General features: G+C 37.8%; 1 protein-coding gene across 2 annotated transcripts in view; it reads left to right on the forward strand.

Annotated features, from left to right (window-relative positions):
• PLEKHA2 (pleckstrin homology domain containing A2) overlaps nucleotides 1-16458 on the forward strand; it is a 118617-nt gene that overhangs the window by 87530 nt on the left and 14629 nt on the right. For both annotated transcript variants that reach the window (XM_003757985.4, XM_031950729.1), the window contains exons 5-9: nucleotides 855-952; nucleotides 8396-8536; nucleotides 9645-9791; nucleotides 10801-10869; nucleotides 11374-11444. In XM_003757985.4, the coding sequence (XP_003758033.1) occupies nucleotides 855-952; nucleotides 8396-8536; nucleotides 9645-9791; nucleotides 10801-10869; nucleotides 11374-11444 (526 nt within the window). The remainder of the gene's footprint in view (nucleotides 1-854; nucleotides 953-8395; nucleotides 8537-9644; nucleotides 9792-10800; nucleotides 10870-11373; nucleotides 11445-16458) is intronic.

Consider the following 16458-nt stretch of genomic DNA (forward strand, 5'->3'; position numbering starts at 1 on the left):
AAATGAAATGATCATTTAAAGGAAATAAGAATCTGAGGCGCTAAAAAATTGGTAGTGGTCCCAGAGAACAGACTAAGAGCTAGGCTTCATTCCTCTTGGCAGAGAGGCAGAATATGGTGTGTATAATCAGATGTAATGACTGTCTGGGACACTTTTGTTTTGATGGAAAGGGTAGGGGATACAAAATGGTCCATTTCTAGAAATAATTATAATGCCAAAACAAAAAGCATCAATAAAATTTAAACAAAATTTATTTTAAAATAATCCTCTACTTCCCATTCAAACATTTTATTTATTGCACAACTCAAAAATATTGGGGATTCCTTGGATTCTGTAGACAACCAAGCTAAATAAAACACATAGAAAGCTCATTAATAAATCAATAATTAAACCAAAAGAGACCCAGGGAGCTCAGTCATTTGAATTTGGACTTTATTTCACAACTGATTGTTTTCTAACCACTCCTTATTTACATGTCACTGATAATAAGGAATACTGATTAAGAGAAAAGGGATGTATCATAAATCCATTATTACTCTTAGAAAAGGAATCCAAGGGTGTGTCTTATTGATCATCTTCAAGATGAAAATCAGCATATCCAGAAGTGGAGTAGTAGGCATTTTCCTGGTGAAGTAAGATATATTTTTAGAGCTGAAGAAAGAGTAGTAATAGCTTTTTCCTCCCTGAGCACTCTTCAGAGTGGCCTGTGTCACCGAAATTTGTCTGGTCTGCATTATGGGGCCCGTGCAACCTCATCTCAAAGATGGGTTTTTGTTCATTGATGTCTCCATTTGTCACCTGAATGCTGATTGGGAGTTTATTTTCTTTTTGTCTTACTGCCTGTCTGTTTGCAGTCATCAACGCCCTTTCTCAGCGTTATTTCCTGCAAGCCAATGACCAGAAAGACCTGAAGGATTGGGTAGAGGCACTGAACCAGGCCAGCAAAATCACAGTATGTATGGTTCCTTTCCCATCCTTCATGTAAGCAAAAAGAACCTTTGTTCCAGTCCAGGGTCTAATTGACGCTGGAGGAAACTTTGGACAACAATAGGGGGATTCCCAGTTGCCTATTCCCCTGCTAATTCCCAACTACCTATTCTTGCACCATGACTGATTGACCACAAGTTAAACTGAAAGTTTGAGATCCAGTTCTGGCCAGGGGGAAGTACATGGAGAGTCCCTTCTGTGGTAGGATCAGATTCCTAGGAAGACTTATAGTCAGTCATATTTTGGGTAATTTCTGGGGTAACTCAAGTTCAAAGTTGGTAACAATAATACCAGCAGCCAACATTTAAAGAGCTCTTTAAAGATCACAATGTGCTTTACTTATATTGCAAAATGAAGGAGAAAGTGTATGGGATGGGGGAGGAGAGAAGTTGGAACTCTCTCACCAGTCCTCTAGCTCCTCCTCTCACTTCAAAGAGTTGCTTGGCCAAATGGTTGCTTTTGTAGATGAGCCCAGAGCAACAAAGACAGTTTGTGGTTTAAAGGTGCTTCCTTTAGAAGAATCACTGAACCTTGATGAGTGACTGCTCTAGGGTTCATGCTGTCTTCCTCTATCTGCATGTAGAAGAATCCTCCAAGATAATATTTTTGGACCTGTATAGGATCAGAAGATGAGGTAGCCTGGATAAATCCAGGAGGAGATAAATCCCTAGGTTTGGAGAAAGGAAGGTCTAATTACAAACCCAGTCTTTGGGACTTGCCCAACAACGTTTAACCACTTATGTGGCAGGTACCATGTAGATGTGAGACATACAAAGAAAGGCAAAATCAAGCTCAAGGAACTTACTTTCTGGTTGGAAGCAGCATACAAATAGCAGGTTATGCATTTTTTATATATGGTAATAGGAAGGTATAGAAGAAAATTTCAAAGGGAAGGCACTAATAACTGGAGAGGCTTGGGAAGGCCTCCTAAAGAAGGTAGAATCTGAGCTGAGTCTTTTTTTTTCCCAACAGTGAATAAACAATAAGCACTTATTATATGTACTGTGCTAAGTGCCTTAAATACAAATACAAACAAGAAAATACTTTCTACCCACCTAGAGCTTACATTCTCTCGTTCCTCAGTAATATTTTATTTTTCCAAATATATGTAAAAATACCAAATATATGTAAAAATAGTTTTCAACATTTATTTTTTTTTCTTTTTTTTCTTTTTTTTTTATTTTATTTTTTTTTTATTTAATAGCCTTTTATTTACAGGATATATACATGGGTAACTTTACAGCATTAACAATTGCCAAACCTCTTGTTTCCAATTTTTCACCTCTTTCCCCCCCCCCACCCCCTCCCCTAGATGGCAGGATGACCAGTAGATGTTAAATATATTAAAATATAAATTAGATACACAATAAGTATACATGACCAAAACGTTATTTTGCTGTACAAAAAGAATCAGACTCTGAAATATTGTACAATTAGCTTGTGAAGGAAATCAAAAATGCAGGTGTGCATAAATATAGGGATTGGGAATTCAATGTAATGGTTTTTAGTCATCTCCCAGAGTTCTTTTTCTGGGCATAGCTAGTTCAGTTCATTACTGCTCCATTAGAAATGATTTGGTTGATCTCGTTGCTGAGGAGGGCCTGATCCATCAGAACTGGTCATCATATAGTATTGTTCAACATTTATTTTTGTAAGATTTTGTATTCTAAAATTTTCTCTCCCTCCTTTATCTCCTCTCTCCCCAAGACAGCAAACAATCTATTGTAGGTTATATATACACAATCCTTTTAAATATATTTCTATATTTGTTATATTGTGCAAAAAACATCAGTCCAAAAGGGGAAAAACCATGAGAAAGAAAAAGCAAGCAAGCAACAACAACAAAACAAAACAATAAGGGGAAATAATATGCTTTGATCCACATTCACTCTCTATAGTTCTCCCTTTGGATGTGGATGACATTTTCTATCCCAAATCTATTGGAGTTTTCTTAGATCATTGTAGTTGCTAAGAAGAGCTAACTCTGTTATAGTTGATCATCACATAATCTTCCTGTTAGTGTGTACCATGTTCTACGGTTCTGTTTAGTGAGTCTTGAAGGAAAGTAGAAAATCTTAAGAGGCTAAGGTGAAGGAGGGCATTCCAGTTATAGGGGACAGCTGGTACAAAGGCACTGAGTTGGGAAAAGAGTACATTTAAAGGGGGCTAAGAAGGTCAGTGCGAATTTAATACTGGAAAGGGCTGAAGGGGACAGATTGCAAAAGGTTTTTATATGTGATCCAGCAGATAGTAGGGAGTCACTGGCATTTGGAAATAAGAAAATAACATGGTTTAGTTAAATCCCTTTGACAGATGAGTAGAGAAAGAATTGGAGCGATAAGAGATGAGACCAATGAAAGGGTATTATTATATCTTTTGTGCCTTTTATACCTCAGGGTAGAGGCAATGATGGTGGCTATGTTACTGGAAAGAAGGGACCATACATAGACAGACATGGTGAAAATATATTTTAAAATAATATTTGGCAACAGGTTAGATATGTTGAATGAGTTGAGGATGCTACGACTAAATTTATGCACTTGGCTAAGTGAGAGAATAGTGTTGCCCTTGACAGTAGGAAAGTTCAGAAGAAGGGATGTTTTTTTGGTAAAGATAATGAGTTCTGTTTTGAATATGTTGAGTTTTTTGCCTTTGGGGACATCCATTTTGAGATGTAAAAATGGCAGTTAGTGACACAGAAGAAGGCTCCACAGAGAAACTAGAGCTGGTTACATTGATGCGAGAAACACCTGCATAGAGATGATAATTGAACCCAAGAGAGCTGATGAGATCACTAAATGAGGAATTACAGAGAGAAAAAAAAGGAGAGGGCCAGGACAGAGCCTTGAAGAAACATTCATCCTTAGTGGATATGGCATAGATATGCTAGAAAGGAAGATTGAAGGGTGGTCAGACATGTAAGTGGAGAATAAAGACAGGGTTATGTCATGAAATACCTAGGAAAGTGAGAGTATTCGGGAGTGACAGTGTCAAAGGTGGCAGAGGCCAAAAAGGATTAGTATTGAGAAGAGACCTTTAGATTTGACAATTAAGAGATCATTGCTAACTTTGAAAAGATCTATTTCAGTCAAACCATTTGGTTAGAAATCAGTTGTAGAAGTGAGAGAAGTGGAGGCACTTTGTCTAAATAGCTTTCTCAAGATTAGTCATGAGTGAGATGGAGAGATATGGATTTAAAGCTAGCTGGAATCATCAGGTCAAATTAAATTTTTTCTTTTTCTTTTCTTTTTTTTAATTTTAGGATAGAAAAGGCTTGGGTGTATTGTAAACTTCAAGTGAAGAAAGGAGAGATTGAAGTTTAGGGAATGGGTCACCCTGGGCTTCAGGCTCCTTAAGCCATAGAAGTGTTTTCAACCTGCCCTGCTTTGATGGAGGAAGTTTCCCCCATGCTGACAAAATCGTAGGTCCTTTGAGTATTCTCATGCAAGAGTAGGCGAGACAGACACAGAGGGAGTATGTCATTGAATGTGTGTGTATTGATGCATACTGAGAAGCTTTCTGTATTATAGATGTCAAAACTTTTTATCTAATGCTATGAGACTTGCTATTTTCTAATTGTATCACTCTTGAATGATGAAGTGTTTTGTTTAAGAAGGCTAATATTCAATTCTTTTTTTCCCCTTGAGGCAATTGGGGTTAAGTGACTTGTCCAAGGTCACACAGCTAGGAAGTATTGTTTGAACTCAGGTCCTCCTGACTTCAGGGCTGGTGCTCTATCTAGCTGCCCCTAACACTCAATTCTTTTAACCTCAGATATATTCTTTGTTTTCCCTGGTTTTACAAATAAGTTTTCTTAGAGGGTTTCATGGAATTATAGAATCTCAGGACTTGAAGAGAATTCAGAGATTATTTAGTTCAGCTTCACATCTCTTAGAAGTACTCCTGGTATAGCATACATGACATTGCCTAATTTCATTGCTCCAATTGTTAGGAAATTGTTCCCTTATATCCAGGAGTTTGCTGGTAAATGTCTCAAAAACTAACTCTTTAGAGCACAGGACTCACTTTTAAGTCTAATCTGCAATATTAACATTTTCTGCATTATTTTCTCAATGAAAAGAAATACTATCAAGTCCTGACTTTAAAGTATTTGCTATTCCAAGGTATAAATATTCACATTAAAATTTTAACAGTAGGCTTCAAGGCTGTTGGAACCTGCTCCCTCATATGCCTGCTTATATAAAACCTAATTTACTTCTTTGCCATGTCCATGTCTACAGGCTATTCTCAGTACTTCCCTTTGGTGCCAAGCAGTACAAGGATATTTCACCTTCTATATGACAGGTCTTCAAGTACCTGAAGACAGTTTCAGAGCTCTTCCTCCTCTTACTGCTCCTTCTCCTCCTCCTCCCTAGATCCCTTAGCCTCTTCCTTCCATGGTCTGATCCAGTTCTGTTCCTAAATGGCGCTATAAAATTTGGGCAACTCTTCTTTCTGAACCTCATTGATAATCTAAAAATGAGGGAACTGAACTGATGTTGAAAGTCTTTTCTCACTTTAAATCTGATGACTCCTGAAGATGCTGAATTATTATAATACAAATACATTACTTCTGACAAGTGTATGGGATTTCAAAAAAAACCTACAGCAGTGAATCACACATATTCCCTAGAAGGCTTTGAAAATCATGCAGTGAAAAGGACCCCCAACTAAGCAATGAAGGTGATTTTCTCTGAATATCTTTCTAATAGCAACTATTAGATTATGAGGAATCATAAAATAAGGTTGGCTTAAAAACCAAAATTTTATAGATGAGAAAATTGAAATTCAGAATAATGATTTACAGGTTATACAGGGTGAATGAACTAAAGATCTCCTCTATTATAAAGGGGCAACTGCCTTTGACTTTCCTACCAAGCCTGTGTCCTTAATAGTTCTATTGTGGTTCAGGATACAAGGGAATTGTCTGTATTGGAAGCATCTGTCATGGCAGCCCACTTAGTTCATATTTATTGTTGAGATGAAATGAAACATTCACAAGACATTGAAAGTTCACCAAAGGAGGTTTATTTTGCCCTAAAACAACATAGATACACCATATAAGTACAGTAGGTCTGAACTCCCTCCGCATCTTCATAAGGACAGGATATGATGAAGAACATGGGAACTTTTTGATTTTTAGCCAGGAACTAACTACATGTAGTCCAGGCTTTTCACAACCTCAGGTGAAATCAAGAAGCAGGAACAACTTTCTCTCTTTTGGGGGGAAAACTAGAGGGAAGGAAGAGGGGTATCCTAATTCATCTTGTGAGGAAACACTGGTAGATATTATTCTCATCACAGTCTGTATCACATCCTCCAGCAAAGCATCTCTTTAAAAGTACTTTGAGGACTTAGATTCTTATCCTTCACTGAATGTGGCATAGGTTAGTTGTTTTTTTTTTTAATAGCATTTCATTTTTCCAAATACATGCAAAGATAGCTTTTAACATTCACCTTTGCAAAACCCTGTATTCCAAATTTTTTCCCTCTCCCTGCTCCCCTTCCCAAAACAGTAAGCAATCCTGTATAGGTTAAACATGTGCAGTTCTTCTAAACATGTTTCTATATTTGTCATGCTGCATAAGAAAAATCAGATCAGAAGGGGGAAAAACAAGAGAAAAAATAATCAATCAAATAACAACAAAAATAAAAAGGAAGAAAATATGCTTTGATCCACATTCAGTCTCCATAGTTCTCTTTTTGGATGAGAATGGCACTATCCATCACAAGTCTATTGGAATTGGAATGTGGTGTAAGCTTTTAGACCAGCTTTGTCTACCCATCCGAAGGTACCTTCACTTGACTTTTTCTAAATTTCAATTTCTCTAGTATCTTGGGAATTCTGGCTTATTTCTTGTTTTCTTGGATTTTTTTCTATTTGCCCTCAGACAGATATTCTCTCTCTCTGGCTCTCTCTTCCTCTCTCCTCTTTCCCCCCTCCCTTGCCTCGTTCTCTCTCTCTCTCTCTCTCTCTCTCTCTCTCTCTCTTCCCTTCTCTCTTTGTTTCTCCCCCCAAAAGTCCTTTCACCTAAGTGCCCATCTCTTCCCCTCCAGCTTCTCTTCTAGGAAATGGTTCCTGGTTAAAGGATCTCTCATCACCATGGGCTATAGTGGAGGTTCCCCATAAGCCCTGGTAGTTCTGCCTGGTCCAACTCCAGCATATTTAGTGCAAAAGGAAATTGGGAAGCTTTGCACTGCCACTAATTAGTTATGTGGCCTTAGGAAAGTGATTTCCCCTTGAACCTCTCTTCTTTATTTCTACCATTTTATAAGTCTATGAAGTAGCTCTGATAGGTATCCTAGAGTTACAATGTTGATAAGAGCCATAAGAAATTTATGGAACAAAATTCAAAAACTTCTCAGGATAGTACATAAGAATTTCCCTATGTTCTTATTTGTTGGTCAGGATCAAACAGTATTTTAGAAATCCTGGTGAGGTCTTCCTGTCTTCCTTCAAATGGTTTGACAGCCAAGAGCAGAAAACAAAATTTTTTTCCAAGTTTGTCATTGTGAAAGTTGACGTCATCATTGCTCATGACACCTGCTCTCTGGGGGATTCTCTTCTCCTTAGACTGCAGCCTTTTCCCAGTTTAGGCTTGTTCTCCATTCTACTGTCTAGGGGTTGTTTGTCATGAAACCAGTAAAAGAAATACAATCCACTCATCCTAAGGATCCTATAACACTTAATCATAGCTCAGGGAAATATGGGAAAAGTGGTCTGGGAATGACTTTAATCTACTTTCTGAAATTAGATTAGCTATGTAAGTTCATCTCTAGGAGGTCAGCTATTATATGGTTAGGGGAAGAGTGTATGAAATTATTGTAATTTTTTTTAAGTGGGATGAGTTTTTTTTTTAAAAGGTTGGGAATCCCTTGATTGTTTTAGAAAGGAAGAATTATTGAGTGTACCTCAAGTGTCAGAGATACAGTTTTTTCTGCCAGATTTTTTGTCCAATTTATAATATAGATATCTTAAAATTGGAAATAGGGAATGGGAGCAGAAGTGCCTAAGAAGAAGGAAAGAGCTCTTTCCCCAAAGAGAACCTATTTATTATAGGTGGATGAGGAGAGGGAGTGGGAGAGAATGTACATAAGGATAGGATGGTCTGGTACTCCTGTATTGAAAGCTGAGTCCTCAGGTGAAACTTCCAGGACTAGCAGTTCATAGGACCCATTGTTGTTAAGACTCAGGGAACCTTCAAAACGTTTACCTTAGCAGATTCCCTTCAATCTGCCATTTGCTTCTGAAATCTTCAATTTGTAGACTTGTTTTTCTTTTGTGTGAACCTAAGAGGCAGAGCAATGAACTTAGTAGTTAGATAACCCCATTCTGCCACTGAGTCTCAGTTCTGACATTTACTACTATCTTGTATACGAAATTTTTCTGTGCTTCCTCTTCTTCCAGGTGCCCAAAGTGGGGAACCTGCCCCTGGCTACTGAGGTTGCCAAGAGTCCAGCAATTCCTCAGCCCTCAGAAAAAAAGCTACAGGTGGCATATAAGACAGAAATCATTGGTGGAGTTGTGGTCCACACACCCATCAACCAGGTATAGCAGATTGGAGGGTGAGGATGGGGCTCCTGATTGAGAAAACCAAGGGTATGATGTCATTGATTTGACATTTGCAAAGAAATGTGTTTTGGATTATGTCTTGAAATGATGTCTTAGATTAATGATTCAGAGGAGCTACAGAGAGTGTTTTGTGGGCAAGAGAACCCTGATCTTTAAAGGTCTGAGATCTCCCTTAGCACCTGGAAAATGATTGCTATGAAGTGGCTATCATTAGAGGAGATATGAAGATAATGGGACTCTACATGGGTGAAAAAGAGAAGTATCAATCCTCTTGTTTTAACTGCTATGTTAGAATATAGTCCATGAAACCAAATACAATAACAATAACAAAATATAATATTTATGTAGCATGTTAAGCTCTGCAAAGTACTTTACAAACACTGGATCCTCCCAACAACTCTGAGAGGTAGATGTAATTATTATCTTCATTTTACATTTGGGGAAACTGAAGTAGGCAGCAATTAGATTATTTGTTCAATATCATATATAACTCGTAAGAGTCTTAGGGAGAACTTGAACTCAAGTCACTTTATTCGAAGTCCAATGCTCTATCTACTATGCAACCTAGCTGCCTCAGACTAGTACCTAATACCATACTAGACTAGTGAGATTAGAGAGAGAGGAAAAGAGCCAAACTGAAAACATTTATGCTGGGCTTCCTTCCCTCTCTTATCTGTCACCTTGTCCTCCCTTCTCTACCCTGCCCTCCAGTGGTTAGATTATAAAGATACAAATTTGGGCTATATGTGTATACACATATACATATACTTGCATATGTATATAAAAACATGCATGTGCATATATGTACACATATATAATTAGATGATACATATATTTATATATTTAGATGTAGAAGCACACAAACAATTCTCTTGATTAGAGTCACCTAGCTGCTCCATTCTATTTTCCCAGTTCTGATTGAACTCTCTGAGACAATAGTCTTATCTTAGTAGTAAGAGAAAACTTTGTTTTTATGGGGAAATCCAAGAGTCTAACTGGGGTAGGAGAAGGGTAAAAGGGTTTAAGGTAGAGAATAAGTCAGAGTTTGCAGGATGAGAAAAAGATATTGACTGTTCTTTTGCAGAATGGCGGAGATGGGACAGATACAGGTGTACAAGGTCACCATGCTATCCTCCGGAGGTCTCAGAGCTACATTCCTACTTCGGGATGCCGAGCCCCGCCTGGGCCACCTGTCCTCAAGAGTGGCTACTGTGTGAAACAGGGGAATGTGGTAAGGGTCAACAACTCTGGCCAAACTCTGCCATTCAAAGCCCTTTATAACCCAGCCCCCTCCTACCTTTCTAGTCTTCTTACACCTTACTCCCCAGTACGTATTCTTCAATCCCATGACACTGACCTCCTGGCTGTTCCATAAACAGGACATTCTCTCTGTTTTTCTCCGACTATCCCCAATATCTGGAATGCCCTCGTTCCTCCACTCTGACTACTGACCTCCCTGGCTTCTGTGAAGCCCCAACTAAAATCCCAACTTCTAGAAGAAGCCTTCCCTAACTCTTTTTAATTCCAATGCTTTCCCATTTATGCTGAATATAGCTTGCTTTGTAAATATTTGTTTGCATGTTGCCTCCCTCATTAGATTGCAAGTTCTTTGAGGTCAGGGACTATCTTTTGCCAAACACTTACCACGGTGCCTGACATATAGTAGGACTTGCTGTACCATAGAAACTTGTGGGGAGAGATGTCAATCTATGTAAGACTTTTTTATCCAAAATTTTCAGAATATTAATCTATAATTAAAAAATCCAATATTTCCCAGAAGGTTAAGGATTCTTCTTTTTCCTTTTCTTCCCCATCTTTTTCCTCCTCTTCACCCTAATATTTGTGTAGCCTTTTAAGGTGTATATATATTATCTTGTTTTGGAGCCAAAATACCCCATAAGCTTGACTATAATAGTAATATTTATAATCTTATACTACATCACATTATATAAAATTGGTATAGTTCATTAACATTTATAAGGCAAAAATAGATTTCATTTTCACCATAATTTGTGACTTAAGTGCTAATATTATTCTCATTTTACATATCAGAAAACTGTGGCCCAGACAGGTATAAAGCAACTTGCCCAAAGTTACAAGGCTAGTAAATGACAAAACTTGCTACTTCAAATAAAATGCTATACTTAACACTAGTATCTTAGAATCTGCTACCCAAGGATAAGATAAGATTACTGAAAGGAGCAATGTACAAAGAGGCATCCGTCTCTCTTCTGTTTCAGAGAAAGAACTGGAAACGTCGTTTCTTTGCTCTTGATGATTTCTCCCTGTCCTACTACAAGTGTGAACAGGTGAGTAGTGGTAGCTCTGGGACCCTGCAAAAGAATCCTTTAGCTCAGGGTACATTTTTGCCTACATAAATTTGGAGGCGCATGGGTTACACTCATACTGTCATCACAAACATGAACATAGAAAATTGCCCCACCTTCTCTCTCAGTTGCCCCTCCAATGCACAAATTTCTATCCCTAGTCTCCTTCTCACGTTTACAAAGGGTACCATGTTTGTCTGCTTCCTTCTCAAATTTCCCATCCATGTCAGGAATTCATATAAGATATAGGGATGGAAAGAATCATTAAGGTCATGTATTCCAATCTTTCCATTTTACAGATGAGAAAACTGAGGTAAAAGAGATGAAATAACTTGCTCCAGAATTCTGAGTTTTAGACATCTCTGAGGTCATATTCATGGTTGAGTTTGCACTTTGTTGCTTTTCATTTTACATAGATTTGGAGATCTCTGTCACCAAACAACAAATAGATAGACTTATCCTATCTTATTCTGTCTCTCTCCCCAGGACAGAGATCCTCTGCGAACCATCCTTCTGAAAGATGTACTCAAGACTCATGAGTGTCTGGTCAAATCTGGGTAACTATTAACTCTGCTTGATTAATTGCTGATAGAGGAGAACAATACAGATAAAACTCAAATGATGAAGGGTGAGTGGGTGGAAAGGAAGTGGAGGTAGCAAAGTCTGCTCTTCCTAGATATTTAACAATTAAGACCAAGAAAGATAGAAATGATTATCTGAAGAAATATCAGGATCAAGGGAAGGTTGGTTTGTTCTCTTGTTTTGTTTTGTTTTCTTGTGAGAGAAAAACTCTGTAATGATACCTAACTAAATATTCCTTCTCAATCTCCTTTGCTGGAATCCAGGTAGCATCCACTAATGTTGGGTGTCCCTTAAGACTATCCAAAGTCATCTTCACTTCTTCCTCCGTACTCTTTCACTTGATGATCTTATTTATTTCCATGGAGTCAGTTATCTCAATATAGAAGATTCTCAGATCTACTTGTCCTAGTACTAATCTCTTTGCTGACCTTCACCTTTACATCTGTAACAAGCTATTTGATATCTTGAAATGGCTATCCCATAAGTACCTTAAGGTCACCTAAGCCCTCCTTAACTTTCTTTTTACTGTTGAGAACCCCATCATCCTCCCAATCACCCAAGCTCAAACCTAGGCGTAATCCTTCAATCCTCACTCATAAGAGAATTATGATTTATAACAAGTAGATTACATATTATAATAACATATATAATATATATGTTATATATATAATATAATCATATATAATACATACAATTATAATCTGTTGCCAAGCCCTATCAGATCTACCCTTTAACATCTCTTATCTACGTTTCCTTCTTTCCTCTGACAATACCATCACCATAGTGCAGCCACATTACCTCACAACTGGACTATTGCAATAGCCTGCTGGGAGTGTCTCCCTGCCTCATGTCTCTCCCTTCCTCTACTCTGCTGTCAAAGTGATCTTCCTAAAGTAGGAGTCTGATCCTTGGCTCCACAAGGCTGTGGCAGCCATAAAATCATCTCTATTTGGTTTTTTAAAGTTTTAAATTAATAATAATTATAATAATTCGGTTTTAAAAGCCTTTAATAATAAAAGTATCTTCTATCTTTCTCGTCTTCTCTCTTCTCCAAATACTATGTGATCCAGTAATCTAACTTCCTGGTTGTTCCTCAAACAACATACTTCCAGTCCTGGGAATTTTCACTGACTATCCTCCATGCCTGAAATTCTCTTCCTCCTCATTCCTGACTCCTTGCCATCCTCACTTTCATCAAATTCCACTCAAATCCTACCTTGTACAAGAAACCTTTCTCAATTCCCCTTAATGCTAGGGCCTTCCTTCTAATGATTATCATTATCCTGTATGTTGTTTGTACATATTTTGCATTTTTTTTTTTTGTTTCCTCATTCTATGAACTTCTTAGAGCTAAAACAGTTTTTTTGTTTTGTCTTTGTATGCCCTACTGTTATTACCATGTCTGGCCCATAGCAGGTTCTTAGTGCTTGTTGACTGACTGACGAAAGTGAGGTAACTCAATGGATTCTTGTTGTTATATCCTAATCCGACAAAATTTGGCTTCTGTGGTAAGAAATATAGAGAGAATATGCTTTGGAGGGCATTATTTTAATTCAACATATATTAAAACCTACTGTGTGCAGAGGAGCAAGCTAGATGATAGAGCACTATGATACCATAGAAAGACCATAGGCTCCAGAGGCAGTGGATTTTGGTAAAAATCCCATTTTCTAACAATTACTGCCTTTATGATCTCAGGCAAGTCACTTAAATCTCCCTTTGCCCTTTTTTTTTTACCTGAAATATAAAGGAGAAAGACTAGATGGAGTTCTTGCAATCTATTCTTTTCACATACATTGGACTTATGATCCTTGTCATCCCTCTGCTCAGAAATCTTCCCTTTCCTGCTTATTTTAGCCACTATCAAACTGTGCACACCCTGGGATCCAGCAGTGTTTTGCTGGGCCTGTATCCCACAGAAAGAATTTAAAAAAAGGAAAGGGACCCACATGTACAAAAATGTTTGTGGCAACTCTTTTTTTTATATAGCTTTTTATTTACAAGATATATGCATGGGTAATTTTACAGCACTGACAGATGCAAAACCTTTTGTTCCAATTTTTCCCTTCCTTCCCCCCACCCCCTCCCCCATATGGCAGGTAGTCCCATACATGTTAAATATGTTAAAATATATGTTAGATAAAATATATGTATATATGTCCATACGGTTATTTTGCTGCACAAGAAGAATCAGACTTTGAAATAGTGTACAATTAACCTGTGAAGGAAATAAATATGCAGGCAGACAAAAATAGAGGGATTGGGAATTCTATGTAGTGGTTCACACTCATTTCCCAGAATTCTTTCACTGAGTGTAGCTGGTTCTATTCATTATTGAACAAATACAACTGAGTTGGTTCATCTCATTGTTGGAAGAGATGTGGCAGCTTTTTTTGTAGTGACAAGGAACTGGAAACTGAGTGGATGCCATCAGTTGGAGAATGGCTGAATAAGTTATGATATATGAATGTATGGAATATTATTGTTCTGTAAGAAATGGCCAGAAGGATGATTTTAGAGAGGCCTGAAGGACTTACATGAGTGAAGTGAATAGAACGAGGAGATCATTGTATACAGCAACAAGTTTATATGATGATCAATTCCAATGGATGTGACTCTTTTCAACAGTGAGATGATTCAGGCCAGTTCCATGATCTTGTGATGGAGAGAGCCATCTATATCCAGAGAGGACTGTGGGAACTGAGTGTGGACCACAAAATAGTATTTTCACTTTTGTTGTTTGCTTGCCTTTTATTTTTTTTCTCATTGTTTTTCTTTTTTAATCTGATTTTTCTTGTGCAGCATGATAATTGTAGAAATGTGTATAGAAGAATTATACATGTTTAACCTATATTACCTGCCATCTAGGGGAGGAGATAGGGGGAAGGAAGGGAGAAAAAAATTTGGAACATAAAGTTTTGTAAAAGTAAATGTTGAAAACTATGCATGTGTTTTGAAAATTAAAAGCTTGATTTTAAAAAAAGAGAGAAAAAAAGAAATTTTTCAGCTGAGCTTGGAATCAGGAAGATCCAAGTTCAAATTTTAATAACTTAATAGCTGTTTGACATTGGGCATGTCATTTAATCTCCTTTTGCCTCATCTGTGAAACGGGGATAAAAATAGCACCTGCCTCCAGAGTGTTTTTAAGGTCAAATAAGGTAATAATTGTAAAGTGCTTACCATAGGGCTTTACATGTGGTTTTGTGCAATATAAATGTATCATTATTTTTATTATTACCAAGTTAACTTTGCATTTATTAGTTTGGCATTTGAAGCCCTTTACCCATTCAGACACACTTCTGCTTACTTTGTTGATTTTATAAGGAATAGTGGAAAGAATGTTAACTTTGGAGCCAGATGATTTTGCTTTGAATCCTAGCCCTGCCATTTACTATTTGTGTAAATTCCACTTCATCTTAGTTTAATCTCTGTGAAATGAAGAGTTTAGAGTAGATGAGCTCTAAGGACCCTTCCAATTCTAAATCTATGATTCCAGCTGTCTAACATCTGGAGGACTACCTGCCACAACCTGCACATCCCTTGCACTTTGTAGGCCCCATGCTCTGCATGTGCCCTGGGCCTCTGCTACTTCTCACCTATTGAATTCACATATTCTTTAGTGCCTAATTCAATTGCCTTCTTCCTGCCAATTTAGGAGACCCTTTCCTCCTTTGGGGGTCCTACATAGTATTTTTCTTCATATATTTTGTTGTTCCCAGAATATTAACTGTTGATCTATTGTCAAAAATCTTTCATCCAGATGGCTTTTCCTAGACATTGGTGACTCTCTTTTCTGAACTTTCCATTAGTTTTTTCTCTTCACCCTCATTGTCTCAGAATCCTACACTTTTCAGTAATGCCAGGGTTGCTCACAGATATTCCGTGTAAGGAAGTCTTACAAAATGAAAGAAGAAGGAATATATGTATTTTTAGAATGTGTGAGATGATTCCATCTTGTGCTGTGGGAGAAGATGAATTAGTGTAGGGTTCAGGAGCTTAGGCAGTAGTCCTGTCATTTAGCAATACTGCTTCCAAATACCCTTGACGCTTAACTTTCTAAGGGGGATGGGATTGGGGAAGGAGAGATTGTGATCACTGTGGCAAGTTGGAATCCTGATTAGTCTGCAACTGTTTTCAGTCTACAGTGTAATAGTCATACCCTCAGAAATCAGGGTAACAGATAGATTGCTTTTGTGTAGGGATGCCTTTAAACAGGGTCACACCTTCGAAGGAAATATTGCATAGACCAGGAAATTATAAAATAGCCACTAAGGCTGGTAAAGTATAGACTTGCCAGGTAGATACTGTGTAAAGACAGTTCTACAGTAGCAGGAGAAGCTTCAGACACAAAACATAACAAGTTAGGATACTTTGTAAATAGTTCTAGTTCAAAATTTCATAGCTGGGAATCCCTTGATCCAAAAATCAGTTTCAATTTTGACCCAAGGGTCTTGATTCATTCCAGAATGGTATTAGAGGACTCAGAGTATGGACTTTGTCCTGGTTCTGGGTCATACCTAGATGTCGGCATCCCTAGAAAGTCTAATTAATTCTGGGGATACAAGGAATGTCAGAGAACCGGGCATACATACACTCTAAATCTTCCCTGGAGCAGATCCAAATCTGCATTATCCCGAATTAGCAAACTCCAGGAGTGAATTAGAGAGATTAGGTACTGGCAAAGCAACCTTATTGGGGTATGAGATCCAGAGCTATTTTTAAGACAAATTTCAGTGTGAATTCCTTTCTCCTTGACCTCATTCCCCCCCAAATTTTTATTATGGTGTAAGCTGTTTAAAAATGATGCAGAATGAGGTGGACTGTGTGAGCTGAGAATTTACACTAAGGAGAACCCACATATAGGGCAGGACCTGATTAAAATTAAGAGCCATGAAGGGAAAGATATGGGAGAAAGACAGCATGTGGTCCTGGGGGAAGAGGGATATGTGGAAGAGGACATTTTATAAACGAAGTGAATAAGCATTTATT

This window comes from Sarcophilus harrisii, chromosome 2, assembly GCF_902635505.1.
Source record: "Sarcophilus harrisii chromosome 2, mSarHar1.11, whole genome shotgun sequence".
In the NCBI taxonomy this organism is placed as follows: domain Eukaryota; kingdom Metazoa; phylum Chordata; class Mammalia; order Dasyuromorphia; family Dasyuridae; genus Sarcophilus; species Sarcophilus harrisii.